This window comes from Podarcis pityusensis (genome assembly GCF_964106645.2).
Source record: "Podarcis pityusensis genome assembly, chromosome: 1".
Classification (NCBI taxonomy): domain Eukaryota; kingdom Metazoa; phylum Chordata; class Lepidosauria; order Squamata; family Lacertidae; genus Podarcis; species Podarcis pityusensis.
Genome location: NC_138028.1, coordinates 80,471,915 through 80,489,815, shown reverse-complemented (window position 1 = coordinate 80,489,815; position 17,901 = coordinate 80,471,915). Strand labels below are relative to the sequence as shown.

Sequence of the window (17,901 nt, the reverse complement as noted above, 5' to 3'; positions counted from 1 at the left end):
CTGCAAGGGGAGAGAGGAAGAGAGAGAGAGAGGAGAGTGAAGCACCAGAGAGAGCCATAAAGTAGAAGACAAGTACGCCTCTTTGCTCTACACTGGGGTGGAGAACCTGTGGCCCTCCAGATGTTGTTGGATGACAACTTCCATCACCCCGAACCATTGATTGTGCTGGCTAGGGCTAATGGGAGCTGGTATCCAATAGATTCTACATACTCCTTTTGGAAAAGCCAACCCATCTAGTGTCTAGGAGAGCAACACAGCAGGCTGATGTTCAGCTTGTCTTTTTTAAAAAATACATTGATTAAATGTGCATACCACCCATCATCCATTAACATTAGAAGCAGCACCTTCTGAATGTCACTAATGAAGGCTAAGGATTGGCAAAGCTACTTCCCTTGTGGGTTAGAGGCATGGTGTTAGGATACTCTTTTTAAGCATATGCTTTGACATTTCTGACACCGCATCTTTCCCCATGCACTGATCTGGCAAGTATCTGTGGACCAGAGCTTGGTTTCAAAGGGGCCAAATTCTACCAGGATCAAACCTGGACTTGCAGCCAACCAAACTTCTCCTTCACCTTGCTCATCTCGTTTTATCTGGTTTCCCTGCCCCTCGCTTTGCATTCTGCCTCACACTTCATTTGGCTAGTGTGGAAATGTCATTCATCTTCAGCCTGCCTTGGGTAAAAATGACAAGCTGTGCAGAAGAATCGATCCCTCCCTCTTGGGAGCTCCTTGCCAAGTCTCTGAAGGAAAAGCTGAGCTCTGAGTCAGCAGTTCCTCCATGCTAGGAAGTGGTTGCACAGTCTTAGGAGCTAGCCAGTAAGCAACAAGCCAAGACTTCACATCCAAAATGGGAAAGGCCTACACATCACTTACCATCCTGCCTCACCAGTCCCTGCTGGATGTAACGGATATAGGTGAAGAAGTTGCATACTGCTGTAATCTGGAAAAATAAAGAGGGAGGGAGTACTGGTTAGAATGTTGGACTAGGACCAGGGAGACCAGGGTTCAAATCCACACTCAGCCATGAGGCTCACTGGATGATTTTGGGCCAGGCACTGCCTCTTAAGCCTAACCTAACCCACAAGGTTGTTGTGAGGATAAAATGAAAAGGGGGGACAGACCATGTATACCACCGTGGGCTTCATGGAGGAAAAGTGGGATATAAATATAATAAAATATTATTAGTAACAACAATTGACATACTGATAACTAAAATATTTACAATATATTGATATACATTTATAAGTTACATATTTATGCAGCCTTTGCAAAGAATGGGCTCAACAGAAGAGGGAAAACATGTTTCAACAGGAGGAAACAATGGGTCTTTGGATTCGCTACAGGATTATTTTGGTATCCTACAAAAGAACAGAAGCCACACTAGAGAAGGAGAGGCAAATCCAATATGACTAAGAGAGTTTCATGAAGTTTTTAAAAAATGGAAAAAAGAGGCTCAGGTATGTTTATAAGGATAAACATAGCAGATATGGCAAAGAACATTTGTGTGTGTGTGTGTTTCAGGGCTTTTCTGCACACTGTGAGCAATAATGTGTTCTAATGATTGTGTTTTATGCAAACACATGGCTTATAGAATATCAAATATTCCAGTGAGAGATTTGAATATGTATTTGGTGGTACTACTATGATTACTATATGGGGGAATAGAATGAAGAGAGGTAACTCCTCAGAACCATCCGCAGACTTCCACTGAAAAAGTAAGGAAGCATTTTATTTGATTACTTGGAACCCATAATGAATTCCTTAAATGAAAAATGGAACAGTGTTATGTGGATATCTTCAGTTTAACAGCAAACTCTGTTGGTGAGTGCTGATAGATTGGAGCCAAACCCCAAAGTTTATAGAAGTGCAATATATTTAAAAAACCTACTGAGGAAAAACCCACAAAGAACAGCCCAATGCAGACTGAGCCTGACCAACAGCAAAAGAATGCTGTGTGTCAGTTGGGAAAGCAAAATGGAACCAGGTTTTTATTTTGGGTGAGGGGGGTAGCAAGAAGCGAATGCCTTGCTAGAACCCTTTAGCATCTTGGAGGATCAGATGACTGGCTGGGTCCATGAAGAGGAGAACCTCAGCTGGGAACAGGTCCCACTTGTGTAATATCCACCACTTCACAGCTTACTTAATGCATCTGATGAATTCAGCTCTGGTTGAGCCTGAAAAATACATGTTAGACTTAAAAACACAGTTTGTTTTGTACACGAGCAGTATGTACAAGAGCACTGGGTGCTTCAGAAATGGCAGAAGGACATCATGTTCTCAGCAAAACAAAAGACTGCACACATTTGTAGTGCAAGTGTTAACTTCCACAGGATCATAGAATCATAGAGTTGGAAGAGACCACAAGGGCCATCGAGTCCAACCCCCTGGCAAGCAGGAAACACCATCAGAGCACTCCTGACATATGGTTGTCAAGCCTCTGCTTAAAGACCTCCAAAGAAGGAGACTCCACCACACTCCTTGGCAGCAAATTCCACTGTTTCATGCTGAGGACCAGACCAGTTCCATGTGATGGTTGTTGCCCCTGCCCCTATGCAAATAATCTCAGGGCTTCTTGGGAGACTTACCCTGGCCCTGCAGGAAGGGGAGATGTAGTAGTAATTCCCAGAGTCTCCCAGCTTGATGCGATGCCTACAGGCCCGAGACAGGCCACTTAGAGCACATTTCCTGCAAAAGGGGAGAAAGAAAAAGCAGGTTGTCCTCAAAAGACAGCTCATCAAAGGAATGAAGAAGAAAGAGAGAAGCCAAACTATGCTGGTGATTAGTGAAAGCCAAACCAAGAGCACCAGTTTAATGCATGATGTTATTGAGAACGTTGGGATATGGAATTTTAGAGACATATTCTTCAAGATACTGTACACCATATTCTTGTTTCATCACTTTCAGTTATTTGCTACCCTTAGCAAACAGGGGATACAGTGATGAAGGCTGCAATCCTAAGCATATTTCTTAGGGAAGAAGCCCCACTGAACTCAGGAGGGCTTACTTATAAGCAGCGCTTTTTTCGGGGGGGGGTGCAGGGGGATGCATACCCCTAAACATTTTGTGAATCTAAATTTGGCCTCATTGAGGCAAAGTATTTCAATATGAGTAGGAAAATGAGAGTACCTCTAAACATTTAATTTTTTTAAGAAAAAAGCATTGCTTATGAGTAAGCATGCTTAGGATTGGGTCATGTGTGAAATGGAGGCTTCCCAGGCTACTTGCAGGCAGGCAAACTTTCTTGCATCTGTGTTTGAAAGTGAAAAATGTTAGTGAAGCATTAGGTACATTTTTGGCAGTTCTGAAAGCCAAGTGGGTTTAATATTCCAGAATAACATTGAAAATTATTGGCCAGAGGTGAAAGCTGGGTATGGCTTTCATACCCAGCACCACAGAAAGTCAGGCCATCAGCTTCAAAGAGAATTCCAAGCAAGGATGACTTATATGCTTTCAGTGGGTTAACCATCAGGAATTTTAAAGAGTTACTTTCTAGTTCCAACTTCAAGGCCATTAGTAAGTAGGCAAGTTAGTAACTTATTAGTGGAGCAAGGCATCCTTTCATCGTTGCCTTAAAATAAGTAACTTACGTTACAATTTGGGACCGGAAGCCACTGTGAGAAGAAACAAGAGGAGGAAACCAAAATCAGGATGAAAATACAGTAGGTGTTCTGTTTGGCATGCCCCAGAAAACATGGTTGATGCTGGAGAAAGACTTTTTTTAAAGAGGGGAGAGAGAAAATCCATGTGATTTCAGTCATGCCCTTGGCTTCTGATACTATGGAAGGTAAGTCTTCACCTACATGAGCTGTTGCTCAGAAAAGGAGAACCTTGAGATTAACCTGCCCATCAGAGGCCCTGCTCTCCATCCTGTTGAGACCAGACAAGTGGGGACATAAGTCAGGACCATTTTAGTGATGGCACAAAGACTGGAATGCCTCCACGCTCCATTGCTTTCTGCTTTTAAGTATGCAATAAAGAGCTTTTCATTTGAACAAGTTTCTAATGGTCAATATTCTCTTGTTTTTATGGCTTGCTGTCTTTTTAGCTTGATATGTAATTCTAGCTTTATTCTATGAGGTGTGTCCTTTGTTGTTCCTCCTTTCACAGAAGGCTCTTTGCACTCAAAAACCATCCCTGCATACTTAGGTGAATTTATAACTACACTGTTCCAAATGTACCAAAATGCCCCCCACCCCCGAAACAACCTTCTGGGGCAGCAGTTATTAAGCACAGGGATTTCCTGATGGTGGCACCATATTTATTAGTATTGGGTATTATTGTTTTACATATTTATGAACGACTTCATCACCTGAGGCTATGAAAGCAGTGTCCAAGATAAAAAATAATAATACAAAAAACAAAAATTCTAAAAACAAAAATATCTGCAAACCCTTATGGGGAATCTGTGGCCCTCCAGAGGCTGTTAAATTCCAACTCCCATCAGTCCCAGTCAGAATGGCCAATAGCAATAATGGGAGGTTCCCCTCCTCTGCTTTACAACTCCCTTCTGGTTTGCCTATTTGATTGCAAAATTCATTGCAATGCAGCTTTATTTTTGTGCCGTTCAAGATTTCATTCCCCTCCCCACTTTTGCTGTCATTGATTCCTTCCCTGCTTTGATTTCTCCTTCCTATCTTGTGAGTCACATGGGGCATGCTGAAAAGTGGGATATAAAAGGAAGGAATAAACCAGTTGCACTCCATGAACAGCTAGCCAGCATTTCCCTCTGCTAGGCAACTGCTCCTGGAGCAGTGAAGGAGGCCAGATGTTTATCTGTGTGAGGAGGGAGGGGAGGCAGCAGAGGCGGCCAATGTTTCCTTACTTTGGTCCGCCGCATTCAATGGCCGACACCTTCACCACAGGCAGCGCCTGGGTAGCCACAGGTTCAATGGTGAGCGTGTTCTGCTCCACAGCTGCCTGAATCAGCTCTGAGAGCTGCAACAAATAAAACAAAGGCAGGGAAATCAAGGCAAGGTTCCAAGGAGGGAGCAGTTGCTGGAACAAATCCCAGCAGGTCAGCTCTCTCAAAACCTCGGTCCAAACCCTTTTTAATCTCACCTCATGCTTAGTAAAGTCCAGACATGGGCCTACATCTTCCTGGTAAATCCTTTCGAGGAAAGAAGATGATTTATCTAAAGTTGGAGACTCTTTCCAAGCCTGGAATTCGGCAAACAAGATGGAATCCACCTACGGCGACAAAGAAACACAGAAGAGCAGACAATGGGGTGAGGGGAGAGACAAAGAAGTCAGCAGGGTTTAGCGTACAAGAACCAAGAGGTTACCTCAGACTAAGCAGTATTTGGTGTGCAACCTGTGAGGCAAACAAGCAGAATAAGTGTGGCCTGTGGGTCAAAACAGTAGACTTCATTGCCTTGGAATCTGTAAGACTCCAGATACGAAGCAATGTCTACAAGAAGAAAAAGAGGGCCATGCCAAGGGAAATAGCATTAGGAGACAGCATACTTTCTATCCATCCCAATACCAGATAAATTTAAGCAATGGGAGCGTTTACCTTTAGCTGCAAAATGCCCAAGCCAGTATGTGTCCACACACCCACTGCAGGAGCTGTGGAAGGTTAATTTCTTCTTCAGGATGAATGCTTACTGTCGCCACCCAGATGTTTTGGATTCCCGACTCCCATCAGTCAGCATGGCCAATGGCCAGGGAGTTGGAGACCATTGACATCTGGAAGGCCACAGGTTCCCCAGCCCTGTGCCAATGGGAGATAGAAGAACAGCAACCACTAAGCGCGTTTATTCCACTGCCATCCCATGTGGTGCCTGTCTGATGTGAGCTTAGCTGCCACCTTGCTTTGCTGGAGAGAACTCACTTCCCATCCAAGCAAACAAGGGTCACCCAAAGTCCACGAGGAAAAACAGGCAAATTTTATCGTGCTGATCTTGGGCCCAATTCTAGAACCCAGAAACAAGCATGTTGGGAGGGGAAATCAGAATAAGGAGCCCTCCATTGAAGGCCTTTTATGGGACACTGCAGAAAGGCAAAAATACTCCAGGGAGCAGGCTCACAAGACAAAAGACACCCATAGCTTAAACTTGCAAGGGGTCAGGTAAGCCCTGATTCCTTGAAGATTCTGGTCACCTCTTTCTCCGCAATTACTTTCTGGTTTCTGAGCTCTTGTGTTTCCACACTGTGGCACTGTCACATATTACACCCTACGCCCTTCCAAATTGTGTTTTTTTGTGGGAGGGGGGCATATTGGGTTGTTGTTTTTATTTTTATTAGGTATTTTGTGGTTTTATATCTTGATTTTATTCTGTGAACTGCTCTGAGACCCCTGGGTATAGGGTGGTATATAAATTCAATCAATCAATCAATCAATCAATCAATCATATCCAAAGGCAAGAATACTTCTGCTTTTTCTAACACTCAGTTTTAAAATCCAGAAGTGACTCCAGATTCTCCCTCTTCAGCCAGAAAGTCACTGACGGGATTCCCCAACCACTCCCAGCATGCCTTGCTCTAAAAGACATACACCAGAGTTTAGGGCACCCTGGGATTCAAGGCCTATCAGCAAAAGCGGCACTATTTTTCTAGAGGAGGAGGTGCCAGAACTCACAATGAAAGCCTCCCTTGTTCTCTTATAATGGCAATGGTGCCCACCTGAAAAAATGCCCTGAGCAGAAACAACTGTACTATGCTGTGTCCAGTCGCATCTTTAAACGAGTTAGCTGCTTCCCAAGCTGAATATTTAAGAAGAATTTGTTCCCTCGCCTGCCCCCACCATGCTGAAGAGAAGAAACAGCTACAACACAGGCATGATATAACCATGAAAAAAGTTCCTCCTGGCCCCCCCCGGGAAAGGTCTCAACCAACAGCATACAAGCGCTATGTTACAGAGACTGCTCACCTGACACCGGGAGGCAACTTCAGAGCCACAATATGGGGTGAGGGAAGGGAGGAAACAATTAAAGAGAAAACAGAACAAAAATGGGTGTTAGTATTAAAGAAAGAACGGAAAGCGGTGGGGAGCTGTAAGAGGCTACTGCATCCAAGCCTTCCTGCTTTCCCCAAGCAGGACAAACCGATGTCAAGGAGAACGAGGCTCTTGTGCCCTTGAGTGGTTTTGTAGAAGAGATTTCACCTCAAGCTTGCTTAAAAGGCTTTGCCTGCCAAAACCATCTCTCTGCCAGAGAGACTAGAAAGGCGGGCGAGCCCCGTCCTCCTCCTCCCCATCGGGTCACCCTGCTGCCACCCCAAACGGAGAGAGAGATTACCTGCCATGAGAGAGAAGAGGAGAAGGAAGAGTCTGATGCCAGGGACTGCCAGCCTGGCTCATAGGTGATGTGGATAGCCTTCGCAGGGACGATACAGAGAAGGAGGGAGAGGAGGGTGGGCACCCCAGACTTTGAGGAATGGGAGGGTCAGACAGATAGGCAGACAAGGTAGCAGGGTCAGGAAGGAAGAAGAGACAGAAAGACAAGGAGAGAAAGCAAAACGGTGTGAGAGGGAGAGAAGATTTGGAAGAGGAAGACTCCGTTCATAAGAAAGCACAAAGCCCCAGGAAGCTGCATAAAGGTGGTAGTCAAAGCAACTCAAGGAATTTTTCAGGTCCTTGCCTACACCTGCTTTTAAGGTCCCCCTCAACCACATTCCTAGTGCAATTGTTGGCTCTGGCCCGGGGCAGCTAAAGAACCTGGCCAGGCTTATGCAATGAAACGAGGTCAGTTTAAGGCTATTCAATTGCTTTCTGTAGTGGAGCAGAGAAGGGTCTGCAAGTTTCAAGATAAAAAGGACCTTTCCCCTCTGAACCCTAACCTCACCACACACCCCACTCATGTGCACCCCTCCCCAATGTGACGGATGCTAAGTAGCCCCTCCTTCCAAAACCTCAAGCAAGAATGCTGACCCATAAACTTGACCCACCTCTTTGAACTCACTGCTGACTGGCTCCACAGGCAGGCCTTGGCTGGCGGCAGTGGCAGCGCCCGCACTGCTGGTGCTCTTATTCCACCCGTGCCCTTTTCTGAAGACTGCCTTGGAGGGGCTTTGGAGCTGGGGGTGCAACTCCCGGTTGGGGGAAGAAGGCGTAGACGTGATTACCAGAGTCTTCAAGGCGGTCACCTCCGCCTGCAGCATGTCAATCTGGGTGGCAGGAGACAAAAAGAGATCACCGGTGCCATGTTCTTCATTCATCACAGGACCCAGTTCCACGCAGGAAGCAGGTGCTCTGAATGCGATCCAGGGACCTGCCTGCCTGTTTCCTGCAGAACATGTAATGGCTCACCCAAACCCACTCAGTTCTGTTCTCTAAAAAGGAAAAGGGAGCCTGATGAAGTCTAGAGCATCAAGCTTCTGCAGGTGCAGAAACCTACCTAAAATATTAAAAAATATCTAATGCTTAAGAGCACAAAGGTAAGACTGAAAGTGCATGAGTAATGCCTGGTGAAATCTCAGAAGCCAGAGGTGGGTCAGATGCCCAGAGGTCAGGAGGCATGGGCCGCAGTACTCCACAAAGTTATTCACCCTCATGTCATGCTAATGTGATCATTCCATCAGGGCAAGGATAAAGAGGTGCATTTTCTGCATTTGCTGAAAGCTGCACAGTGAAGATGCCTGATGCACATCTATGAGGAGGAACACCAAAACTTAACAGAGGAATCATGAAATATGCAAAACGAAGCATATTTTATTATGGATACGGGTTGCCAAATTCAGCTCTCACTGATTCAGAATTTTTATTTGCACAATTTGCTAACGTGGTCCCCCCACACTTATATCTGGGATGCTGTGCTGTGAGTATTGTCACCTGCCCCTCACCAGCCTTGGCTGTCTGTTAGGAGTGTACTTTCAAAAAATCTAGTCACTTCTGTGTTGAACATATGCAAGCTGGTACAGTCCTAGCCACAGTTTCCTATCCTGCTCCACCCCCACCCCTAAAATGGGAAGGTTAAAATGTCAAAATATTTGGACTTGAAATGCAGCACTTCTCAGGAATCTAATAAAAAAACACACCCAAGAATCCAGCTTGTGCGAAGAGACAGAAAGCATTTGTATGCTTTGCCTAGGACCTGTCAACAGGTGGCACTGCAGCCATATGGTAATGAGATTTTTTTATGACTACATTCTGGACTGCTGGCTACAGATCCTTTTCAGAAACCCTCAGGCATTGTCTCAGAGTTTTGGACATTCAAGTAGTTCTAGAGAAGCTGGTTCTACAAAGTTTATCAAGAAAGGGATTACAGGGACCACTGCATTAGCGAGGAACAACTAACCTTCAATGGCCTCCCTGGCAGACGGACTGGTTAGGTGGGGCCACCTACCACTGCATTCCCTTGCTTTTCGCTGGGAGCAGTTATATGGGCAGGCGAAATTTGAGACAGGGACCTTGCAAGCTTGTTGGAGTGGAACTGCACTGCTCTAGGCATTAATTATATGTCCTCTCCACCCAGTGCGCTCTGCAAATCTCTTGCCCTTTCAGCTAACAACAGAACGTTTGGCCATATCTGCTCTTAGCCTCACAAGCGTTCCCTGTGTCCCGGCCGGAATTGAGGCACAAAGATGCACCTCTGCCCTTGATCTTGCTTGAATATTTATTAAATGCCTCGCATCCTTGTTCCCAAAAAGCCACTTGGAACTGTGACTGAATTGAGCATTCATCCAAAACAGTCACAACAAGAGCAGCCACTGCCAAGTAATGCCAGAAGCCTTTGGATAAAGAGCAGGCACAGAATCCTGGGCCAAAAACGGAGGAGTGCAGAGTCATCTGAAGAAATTTTCTCATGGTGGAGCACCCAAGTTAAGACATTGTGTATCAGGGTGTATTTAGGCATTCCCTTCTGGGAAGCTTTCAAGGAGGCCAAACTTCAGAGGTGAGCAAGGGTCAGAGGCAAAAGAGGGTGGAGCAACAGTAGGCTATATTTCAGCCAAGAATGCAGAGGTTTCCACACACACAAACACCCCCAAAACCTCTCCTTTACAGGCAAGTTAAGAGGGGTTACCACAGCTCAAGGACATGATCCAGCCAGGCAAAAGCAAATGCGGAGCAGGGCCAGGGAGAGGCGAGGCTTGGGCTGAACGGGTGTGAGCTGCAGAAGGTTTGAGGCCTAGACAGGGAAGGAAGACTTAGGGAGCTGGGTTTGCTGCCTGGGCCTGAGGTTTCCCATCCTGCTGTATGTCTTTTCCAAACTCAAAAAGGTCTAGAGCAGTGGGTCCCAAACTTGCTTTGTTTCTCTTTTCATGGAACGTGAGTTGGACCAATGAGAAAGTCACCTTTACCTGCTCCTTGCCGCATATTAGCCGTTCTTTCAAACTGCCCCCCACATTCTGCTGGCTGCCAACCTCTGCACATTCAGTGCAAAATCTGAAAAGGAGAGCTGGCACCCCCCCACACACTTAGAGGCATGCTAAAGGTTCCCCATGTAATCAGGAAACCCAATCTCATGAAGAGCCAATGCATGAAGGTTTTCTTTACTGGACATTATGTGGACTTCTGGGGCAGAGCCAGCAGGCATGGTTCCCCTTCCTCCCATGACATGAGTATATGTAAGGAGGACATGGCTCTCTGTGGCAGAACAGGGCTCACCTTCCCTCGGGCTTCCCTCAGCTGCTTCTCGGATGCTGCTTGCTTGGTGTTTGCCTCCCGCACCATCTTATGGGCTTCCTATAGCAGAGAGAACAAGAAACAAGGGAAAACACACCTGTATACAAAGCAGCAGCATTTGCTAAACGGCACTGTAATATACAAGTTTCCTCCTAGGGCTGGGGAGGTACTACAGAAAATTACATAGAACCTTTCTTTTTTAAAAAAGGATGTTCCTGTCAGAGCTGAGGCACATGATCATGAAAACAACACGATGCAGTTCTTCACTTCTGGTGATGGTAGAAGGGGGTGGAGGACAGGAGAGAATAACCTTTTAATGTTCCTGCATATTAAGTGCCCTGGATAGAGACAACTGTGATGCAGGAAGACATCTAGGTTACAAGCGTCTCATTGACATGCTAGTTTTCTGTGAGCGGGCACACATGTAGCCACGCCTGATAATTCTACTGCTTTGTGTAAACTTGTTTCTCAAAAGCAGCTGTGGCATGTTTGATGGGGTAGTGCTACTGTGCCACCCTTCTGGCAGTGCTTCTGTTTGCGAAGATCTGGAGGGAGCAGGGCAGCAGTGAGGGCAGGGGAAGCACTGGGCTGGCAGCAGGCCCAAGCACAGGCAACCGTCCCATCCCCACAACCAAGTGTTTCTCCCACCCTTGCCACTACCATGCCTGCTCCAGATCTTGGCAAACAGAAGCACAGCCACAACTGAGAGGGCAGCACCCCATCCCACACACTGTGACTGCTCAAAAGTGCCTCAGAAGAGGATGTGAAGGTGATAAGGGTTTAAATATGTGAAATCGTACAGACACACACCACATGCCTGTTCCGATTACATAAGGAAGGCCTTGAAAGTGGTTCCTAAAGGTGAACAGCACCATCTTGGAGGCTCTGGGATTCATTTCAGGCCAGGCACGAGACGGTACCTCAAACAAGCTTGCGGTTAACTCCTCCAGCTCCTGCTCCAGCTGCTCTCTGACTTTTGAAAGTCTCTCGCATTCTTCATCCTTCAACTTCAACTCCTGCAGAGCAGAACATGCAAGTAAGCGAAACAGCACACCTGGGGCAAAGGCTCCTTGGCCACAGTCACAGATATAAGGAGTCGGCAGGCACCAAGTCACACCTCATAAACAGTGGCTTTCCAAGGCCTTAGCCAAAAGCCTCTCCATGGGCATGCTAAGAAAAGACCTTCTCATGCTGGTGAAACTAAGGCATCACCCCTCATCCCCACAGCTACTGATCGAGGGTTTCTAAGACACCATGATGAAAAACAGCGTGTTTTCCTACCTTGGGCTTCCATATATGTCACAAAAGATTGAACAAAGATACCGGTACTTAACTGTCAGCATTAACTCTTATCTCTGGCCTACAGGCAAATATTTGGTGGGTGGGAAAGGGGAGTTAGGTTAGAATCTATGTCTCCCTTAGGCCAGCACGTATTGTATCTTCTTAGAGAAGAAGAAGAAGAAGAGTTTGGATTTGATATCCCGCTTTATCACTGCCCTAAGGAGTCTCAAAGCGGCTAACAATCTCCTTTCCCTTCCTCCCCCACAACAAACGCTCTGTGAGGTGAGTGGGCTGAGAGACTTCAGAGAAGTGTGATTAGCCCAAGGTCACCCAGCAGCTGCATGTGGAGGAGCGGAGTCGCGAACCCGGTTCACCAGATTACGAGTCTACCGCTCTTTTTTTAAAAAAATAATTTTTATTAACCGGCCAATCAAATTAAATCACATCACATAAATTCGGAATTACAAAGCCGAATTTTAAATTTTGTTGGGGGGACCCATATTTCAAGGAGCAGGGAATCAAACCCAGTTCACCAGATTACGAGTCTACCGCTCTTAAGCACTACACCAAACTGTCACACCCTCAACACCAGTTTGGATGTTTGGTTATGAAAAAACTACCAGTGCTGTGGTCTGCCTGCTCTGCAACCTAAGGACATACAAGCTGTCCATTGCCCAACAGACATTGAAAGAATAATATCAACTGATTTCTCCAATTTCCTTTAAAGCAAATCACACTTCTTTAATTAAAGAGTGCAATTGTAACTGGAAGAACAGCATGAAAAAGGATAAGCAATGTGCACAAGTCCAAGGTATCAGGCCACCACGAATGACCAGAAATATAAAATGTATTCCTATAATGCTTGAAGGTGCACACATGCATGTATAATGCAAACCACACATTATGCAGTGGCATCTTTAATTGAGACTGAGAGATAAAGGCAGACGCTCTTCTTCTGCAACTGGATTCTGGTGTTTTGCCCACTCAGCACCTGTCTTACTCACAAAGCAGCATGAGCCTGCTTTTGACAGAACAGAATCAATACAGAAGGCAAGCAGGTTAGCCTTACTGTGGAGTGAACCCAACACTGTGCAAGCCGCATTCTACTCACTCAACAAGATTTCTCCATTTCCGCCCCACCCCCAGCCCCCTACACTCCCTGCATGGTGCAGTGGGGAGGGGGTGAAGGTGAAGTCCCGTTGCATCAGCATTCATTCCACTCATGCACAGACACCACTGGATACAACCCAAAATGTCAATTGTTCCTTGGAGCAGCTTCCCACTGCATGCTAATAAGAGACCCAGAATGCCCCTTAGTGAGCAATGCAGAAGAAGCTTCACATAGTCACAGATATGTGGGGATGGGCCGCAGCTCAATTGCAGAGCATCTGCTCTGCACCAAAAAGGTCCCTTGCATCTCTGGGAAAGGAAGAAGTCCCAGGAGCTGCTGCCAGTCAGTATGAACTACACTGAGCTACATGGACCCAAGCTCTGACTCAGAAGGCACTGCCCTGTGCCTGTGGCTTGTGATCACCAATATATGTTTAGAGCTTACCATGGCATTTGGATGTGGCCATCCTGTTCTCCCATCTTGACCAAACCTCTTACCTTCTGAGCTCTGTGGAGCTCTTCTTTCAGGAATTCAGATCCCTTCTCACGGATCTCCACAGAGGAGCTGCGCAAGCGGGAGACGTTGAGTTGCGCCACGGACTGGTTCTCATCCCCACCTGCTGAGTCCTTGGCAGAAGGCTCTGGCTGCTGCAGCTCCTGGCCCCTGTTGCTTGGTGCAAGGGGCTTCCATTGTCCCACCACTGGCTGCTTTTGGAGATGCTGCCGGGTATCCTCAAACTGGGCCTGGCTGTTGGAAAGAAACCAATGAGCTTTGGGTGGCTAAAAAGGGCTCTCAACACATGGAAGATATGCTACCATTCCCCCACCACAAGACAAAAGACTGGGAAATGGGAAACACAGGAGTGGCCCTCCGCCGAGAGAGAGAGAGAGAGAGAGAGATGTGCTCAGAGATTATATGGATCAGGTTAGCCGACGAGAGGGAAGACACCTGCCTTATACAGTGGTGCCCCGCAAGACGAATGCCTCGCAAGACGGAAAACCCGCTAGACGAAAGGGTTTTCCGTTTTGGAGGTGCTTCGCAAAACGAATTTCCTATGTGCTTGCTTCGCAAGACGAAAATGTCTTGCGAGTTCCTGCAGGGTTTTTTTCCTTTTTCCCTTTTTCCCAAGCCGCTAAACCGCTTATCAGCTGATGGCTAAGCCGCTTAACAGCTGATGGTAAGCCGCTTATCAGCTGATCCTTAAGCCGCTTATCAGCTTATCGTTAAGCCGCTTATCAGCTGATCCTTAAGCCGCTTATCAGCTTATTGTTAAGCCGCTTATCAGCTGATCCACTAAGCCTGCTAAGCCGCTAATACTGTAGCACTAATCCGCTAAACTGCTAATGGGCTTGCTTCGCAAGACGAAAAAACCCGCAAGACGAAGAGACTCTCGGAACGGATTCTTTTCGTCTTGCGAGGCACCACTGTACTCTGGAGAGATGCTGCTGTCAAGTGTCAACAACAAAGAACCCCGGCAAAATGCAGGAAGGACTTACTGGGTACAATGCGGGGCTACCAGTTTCACAAGGTGTGGCACTTAACATTTAAGAAGAAGTTGACACCTAAGTTGACAACACTTTGGGGTACCTCAAAATCCAACAAATTGATCCCGACTTGGTATTGGCTTACGTTGATACAAAAGGAGACAATCAAAATCCAGAATCCCATTATGCTAGAATTTGGAATGTGTGAACCTTTGGCTTTGACTATCTACTCTATGCTGACTTGTATTCGATTGAGAATTTGCTTTTGGATTTTTTAAAATTTCTGACAATTTTCCCTAATTGCCATTTTCCCTGTTTTTATCAGCTCTTGATTTTGTACCTTTCTGGTGTAGGTTTGTAATATGCTTATTACTTTCATTGAAGTCAATTTCTCATGGACTGCAGGTAAGTGGAGAGGGAGGGTTATGTTTTTCTCATCAGTTCTAGGGGAGTCCCCAATGAATGCATTATTGCTTTGAACTCCAATTGAATTGTATTTTTGCACTTGTTTTTGAGAGGTACAAAGTGTGTAGTTTAAAAAGAGGCCCAATGGGCAAATAAGTACCATCTGGTATAACCTAGTTTCCTATATTAAGTGTATAAATCTTCTTTCTACTTCTGATAGAAACAAATAGGTTCCACCACCATCTATCCCTTGACCAAGGTTATCGCCACAGCAGCAATTCACACATTAGATTTTGTACTTACCACACTACACTGACAAGAATAAAAACTAGCACCACTACAGCTCTACGGGAGGAAGTCATGCTCATTGCATCAAAAAGGTGAACATCTGCAAAAGCTATTCAGGAGCCAAATTCCATTAGGGATTCCAGATGTTGTTCTGCAGGAGCCTGCATGCTCCGAATGCCTGCACACCTGGCCACAGAGGGGCCTCTAGGTCAGAATGCTGCATTATTTCCTCACCCTGTGAACTACTGGCGAGCCAGTGTCTGTTAACAAGCTTTTGAGCCTTACGACATCACAGAACACTGCTTCCTTCCCGCTCTGTTGCCCAGTTCAGAATAGTGCAGAGAACTTCCAAGGAAAGGTCAGGGTGCAATGGCAGAGTACACAAACACGTTTCAAAAGATCCCAGGATCAATCCCTGGCATATGCAGACAGGGCTAGGAAAGATCTCTGCCTGAAACCCTGGAATGCTGCTGCCAGCCTGGGTAGACTGAGCAAGAGGGACCAATGTTCTGGCTTGATGTAAGGAAGATTCCTATGTTCCATAAAAGTGGATGTGTGCATGGTGGGGAGTGGGGGAGAGAAAGGGAGACAAGCAGAGCACACAAGCACACATACAAGACAGGATGGGTGTTTCCCTAAGAGTTTCCAATACTCTCTTTAAAGCTGGAAATGATCCAAATTCTGAAGAGTTTGCAGTTCTAAACAAGTGCCAAAAGTTTACGAATAAATCTTGGAAGGTCCATCCAACATGTTGCATCTACTCCTCCTTTCTAGGGAATAAAAGATACCTTCCTAACATTGTTTTTGTTGGGGAGAAAAGAAGAAACAACGGGCAAGCAATCAAGCTGCAAGTGAACTAAGGAACAACATTCAGGTTTGCTTAGTCCAATGCCTGTGGCTCCCCCAAAATATGGCTAGACTCCAGCTCTCATCAGCCCCAGCCAGCATGGCCAATGGTCAGAAATGATGGGAGCTGCTGTCCAATGTTATCTGAAGGGCCACAGATTCCCCATCCCTGCCTGGGAGAAATGCCCCTATTTTCTCCAGTGGGTAGGACAGTCCTGGTTATCTCAATGGGATGGCACACAAAAGCCAGAGGCAGTCTGTGGGAGGCAGATACTTCTGAATTGTTGGTATAGTCAGTTCTCTAAAAGTAATTCTCAGTCCTTTGGAGCTAATCCTCAGGTGGGGACGATGACACCAGATGGGCTAAGAAGTCTGTGCCTGAGCTTTAACCACTTCGCAATGAAAGCGGGAGCTCTTATTACTACAGGGAATATATGTGGAGGAGTATTCAGTCCTATGAACTCCCAATTGTAATTTGAAGTGGTGCAGTTCATGCAAACATTTGTCATCCCATCTGCTGATTGTGAGAACGATGCTATACTAAATTTAGAAGGTATGTCCTTGGGCTTTGGGGGGGAAATGAGTTGAAGGAGAAAAAAATAAGACACACACAAACAAAAATCACCGTAAGTAGGTAGAAATGGCATATGGGGAAGAGACACAAATAGCTTGGTAAAGTCTAGGAGTTGGATCCTAGTTTTTAAAAAAACAAAACAGAATATATGTACTGTTTAGGAGAGGGGGTGCAGAAGCAGATAAAGAAGACATGGCCTTTGCCAGGTTTGCAAGGAATAGATAAAGACAGCCAAGTAAATGTGCATATTCACTCAGAATAAAGTGTCCCTTCCTGCAATGGTACTTGCATCCTGCATGGGAGTTCAGTCTTAGAAGAACTCTTGCTGCTATCAGCTTGCAAACAGAGGTGCTAATCTCTCTCTCTCTCTCTCTCTCTCTCTCTCTCTCTCTCTGTGTGTGTGTGTGTGTGTGTTAATCTCACATAGCAAGAAAGATCTTTTGTGCATATGTGGAAGAAGCCAAAATTTGATTCCAGAGACAGTAAGATGGCTACAGGGGTGGAATGTTGGATTTGGCCAGAGAGGCCTGAAATGAAATTCTACCTTGGCCCTGGATACCAAACCTCTCTCTCTGCTTCAAATTTCCACCAACAAAATGGAAATAATAACAGTATATTTCACAGGATGACTACAGAGGCAAACACCAGAGATTTTGCAAAGCCATTTGAAGGTTTCTTTTAAAAAAGGAATTCCCCAAGCATAAATAATTAAGAGCAATACACTTATTGCAAAGCCTTTCGACTAGGAAGAAATCTCTCCAGGGAAGAGTTTGGAGAGTAGAAGAGAATATCATGGTCATGGCTGCTATTCAGATAGCCATGTGGGTTAACAATGGGATAGAAATCATTCAAAAACCAATGATAAGAAAATGCAGGCTATGCTTTTGTTGAATTATAGTCAATATCTTATTAGATCAGACCCTGAAAAAGAGGTCTGGAGGGGGAAAGGACGTGCCGTTGATATAACCAACTACGTGATCTCAAAGTATCTCATACCCAGATCAGAGAAATCTCTAAATTTGCCAATTCAGAGTCATGCGACCTACATTTTTAACAGGTGTGGTGCATCAACTCTGACATATCAAAGCAGGTGTTGCTTTTTTAGAAAGAAGAAACAGGCACCTTAGAAGACAAGAGATGGATCTGGGTGAGCTGAGATGCACCAAAGAGAGTGGCTGAGCAATGGCAATTGTATTTTAAGATTAGCAGAAAGAACAATCAACAGGGAACCAGTTCTGCAAAAAGGAATATGATATTTAATCTGGCAGCTCTTCCCCTTACAATTCCAATTTTGACTCCAAGTAAAATAGCACACTGGGCAGCCAAGCAGCATGAGTAGGAGAAGCGAT

At 45.7% G+C, this 17,901-nt stretch overlaps 1 protein-coding gene across 5 annotated transcripts in view; it reads right to left on the bottom strand.

Moving 5' to 3' along the window:
• The window catches only part of RAB3IL1 (RAB3A interacting protein like 1), a 30,517-nt gene that overhangs the window by 3,901 nt on the left and 8,715 nt on the right, over nt 1-17,901 (bottom strand). The window contains exons 2-11 of one of the 5 annotated variants that reach the window (XM_081022574.1): nt 13,453-13,702; nt 11,484-11,579; nt 10,546-10,623; nt 7,887-8,105; nt 7,238-7,366; nt 5,061-5,189; nt 4,825-4,937; nt 3,590-3,613; nt 2,588-2,687; nt 876-942 (exon numbers count right to left, since the gene is read on the bottom strand). In XM_081022574.1, the coding sequence (XP_080878700.1) occupies nt 876-942; nt 2,588-2,687; nt 3,590-3,613; nt 4,825-4,937; nt 5,061-5,189; nt 7,238-7,366; nt 7,887-8,105; nt 10,546-10,623; nt 11,484-11,579; nt 13,453-13,702 (1,205 nt within the window). The remainder of the gene's footprint in view (nt 1-875; nt 943-2,587; nt 2,688-3,589; nt 3,614-4,824; nt 4,938-5,060; nt 5,190-7,237; nt 7,367-7,886; nt 8,106-10,545; nt 10,624-11,483; nt 11,580-13,452; nt 13,703-17,901) is intronic. The other 4 variants (XM_081022576.1, XM_081022575.1, XM_081022577.1 and 1 more) reach the window with 4 other exon arrangements.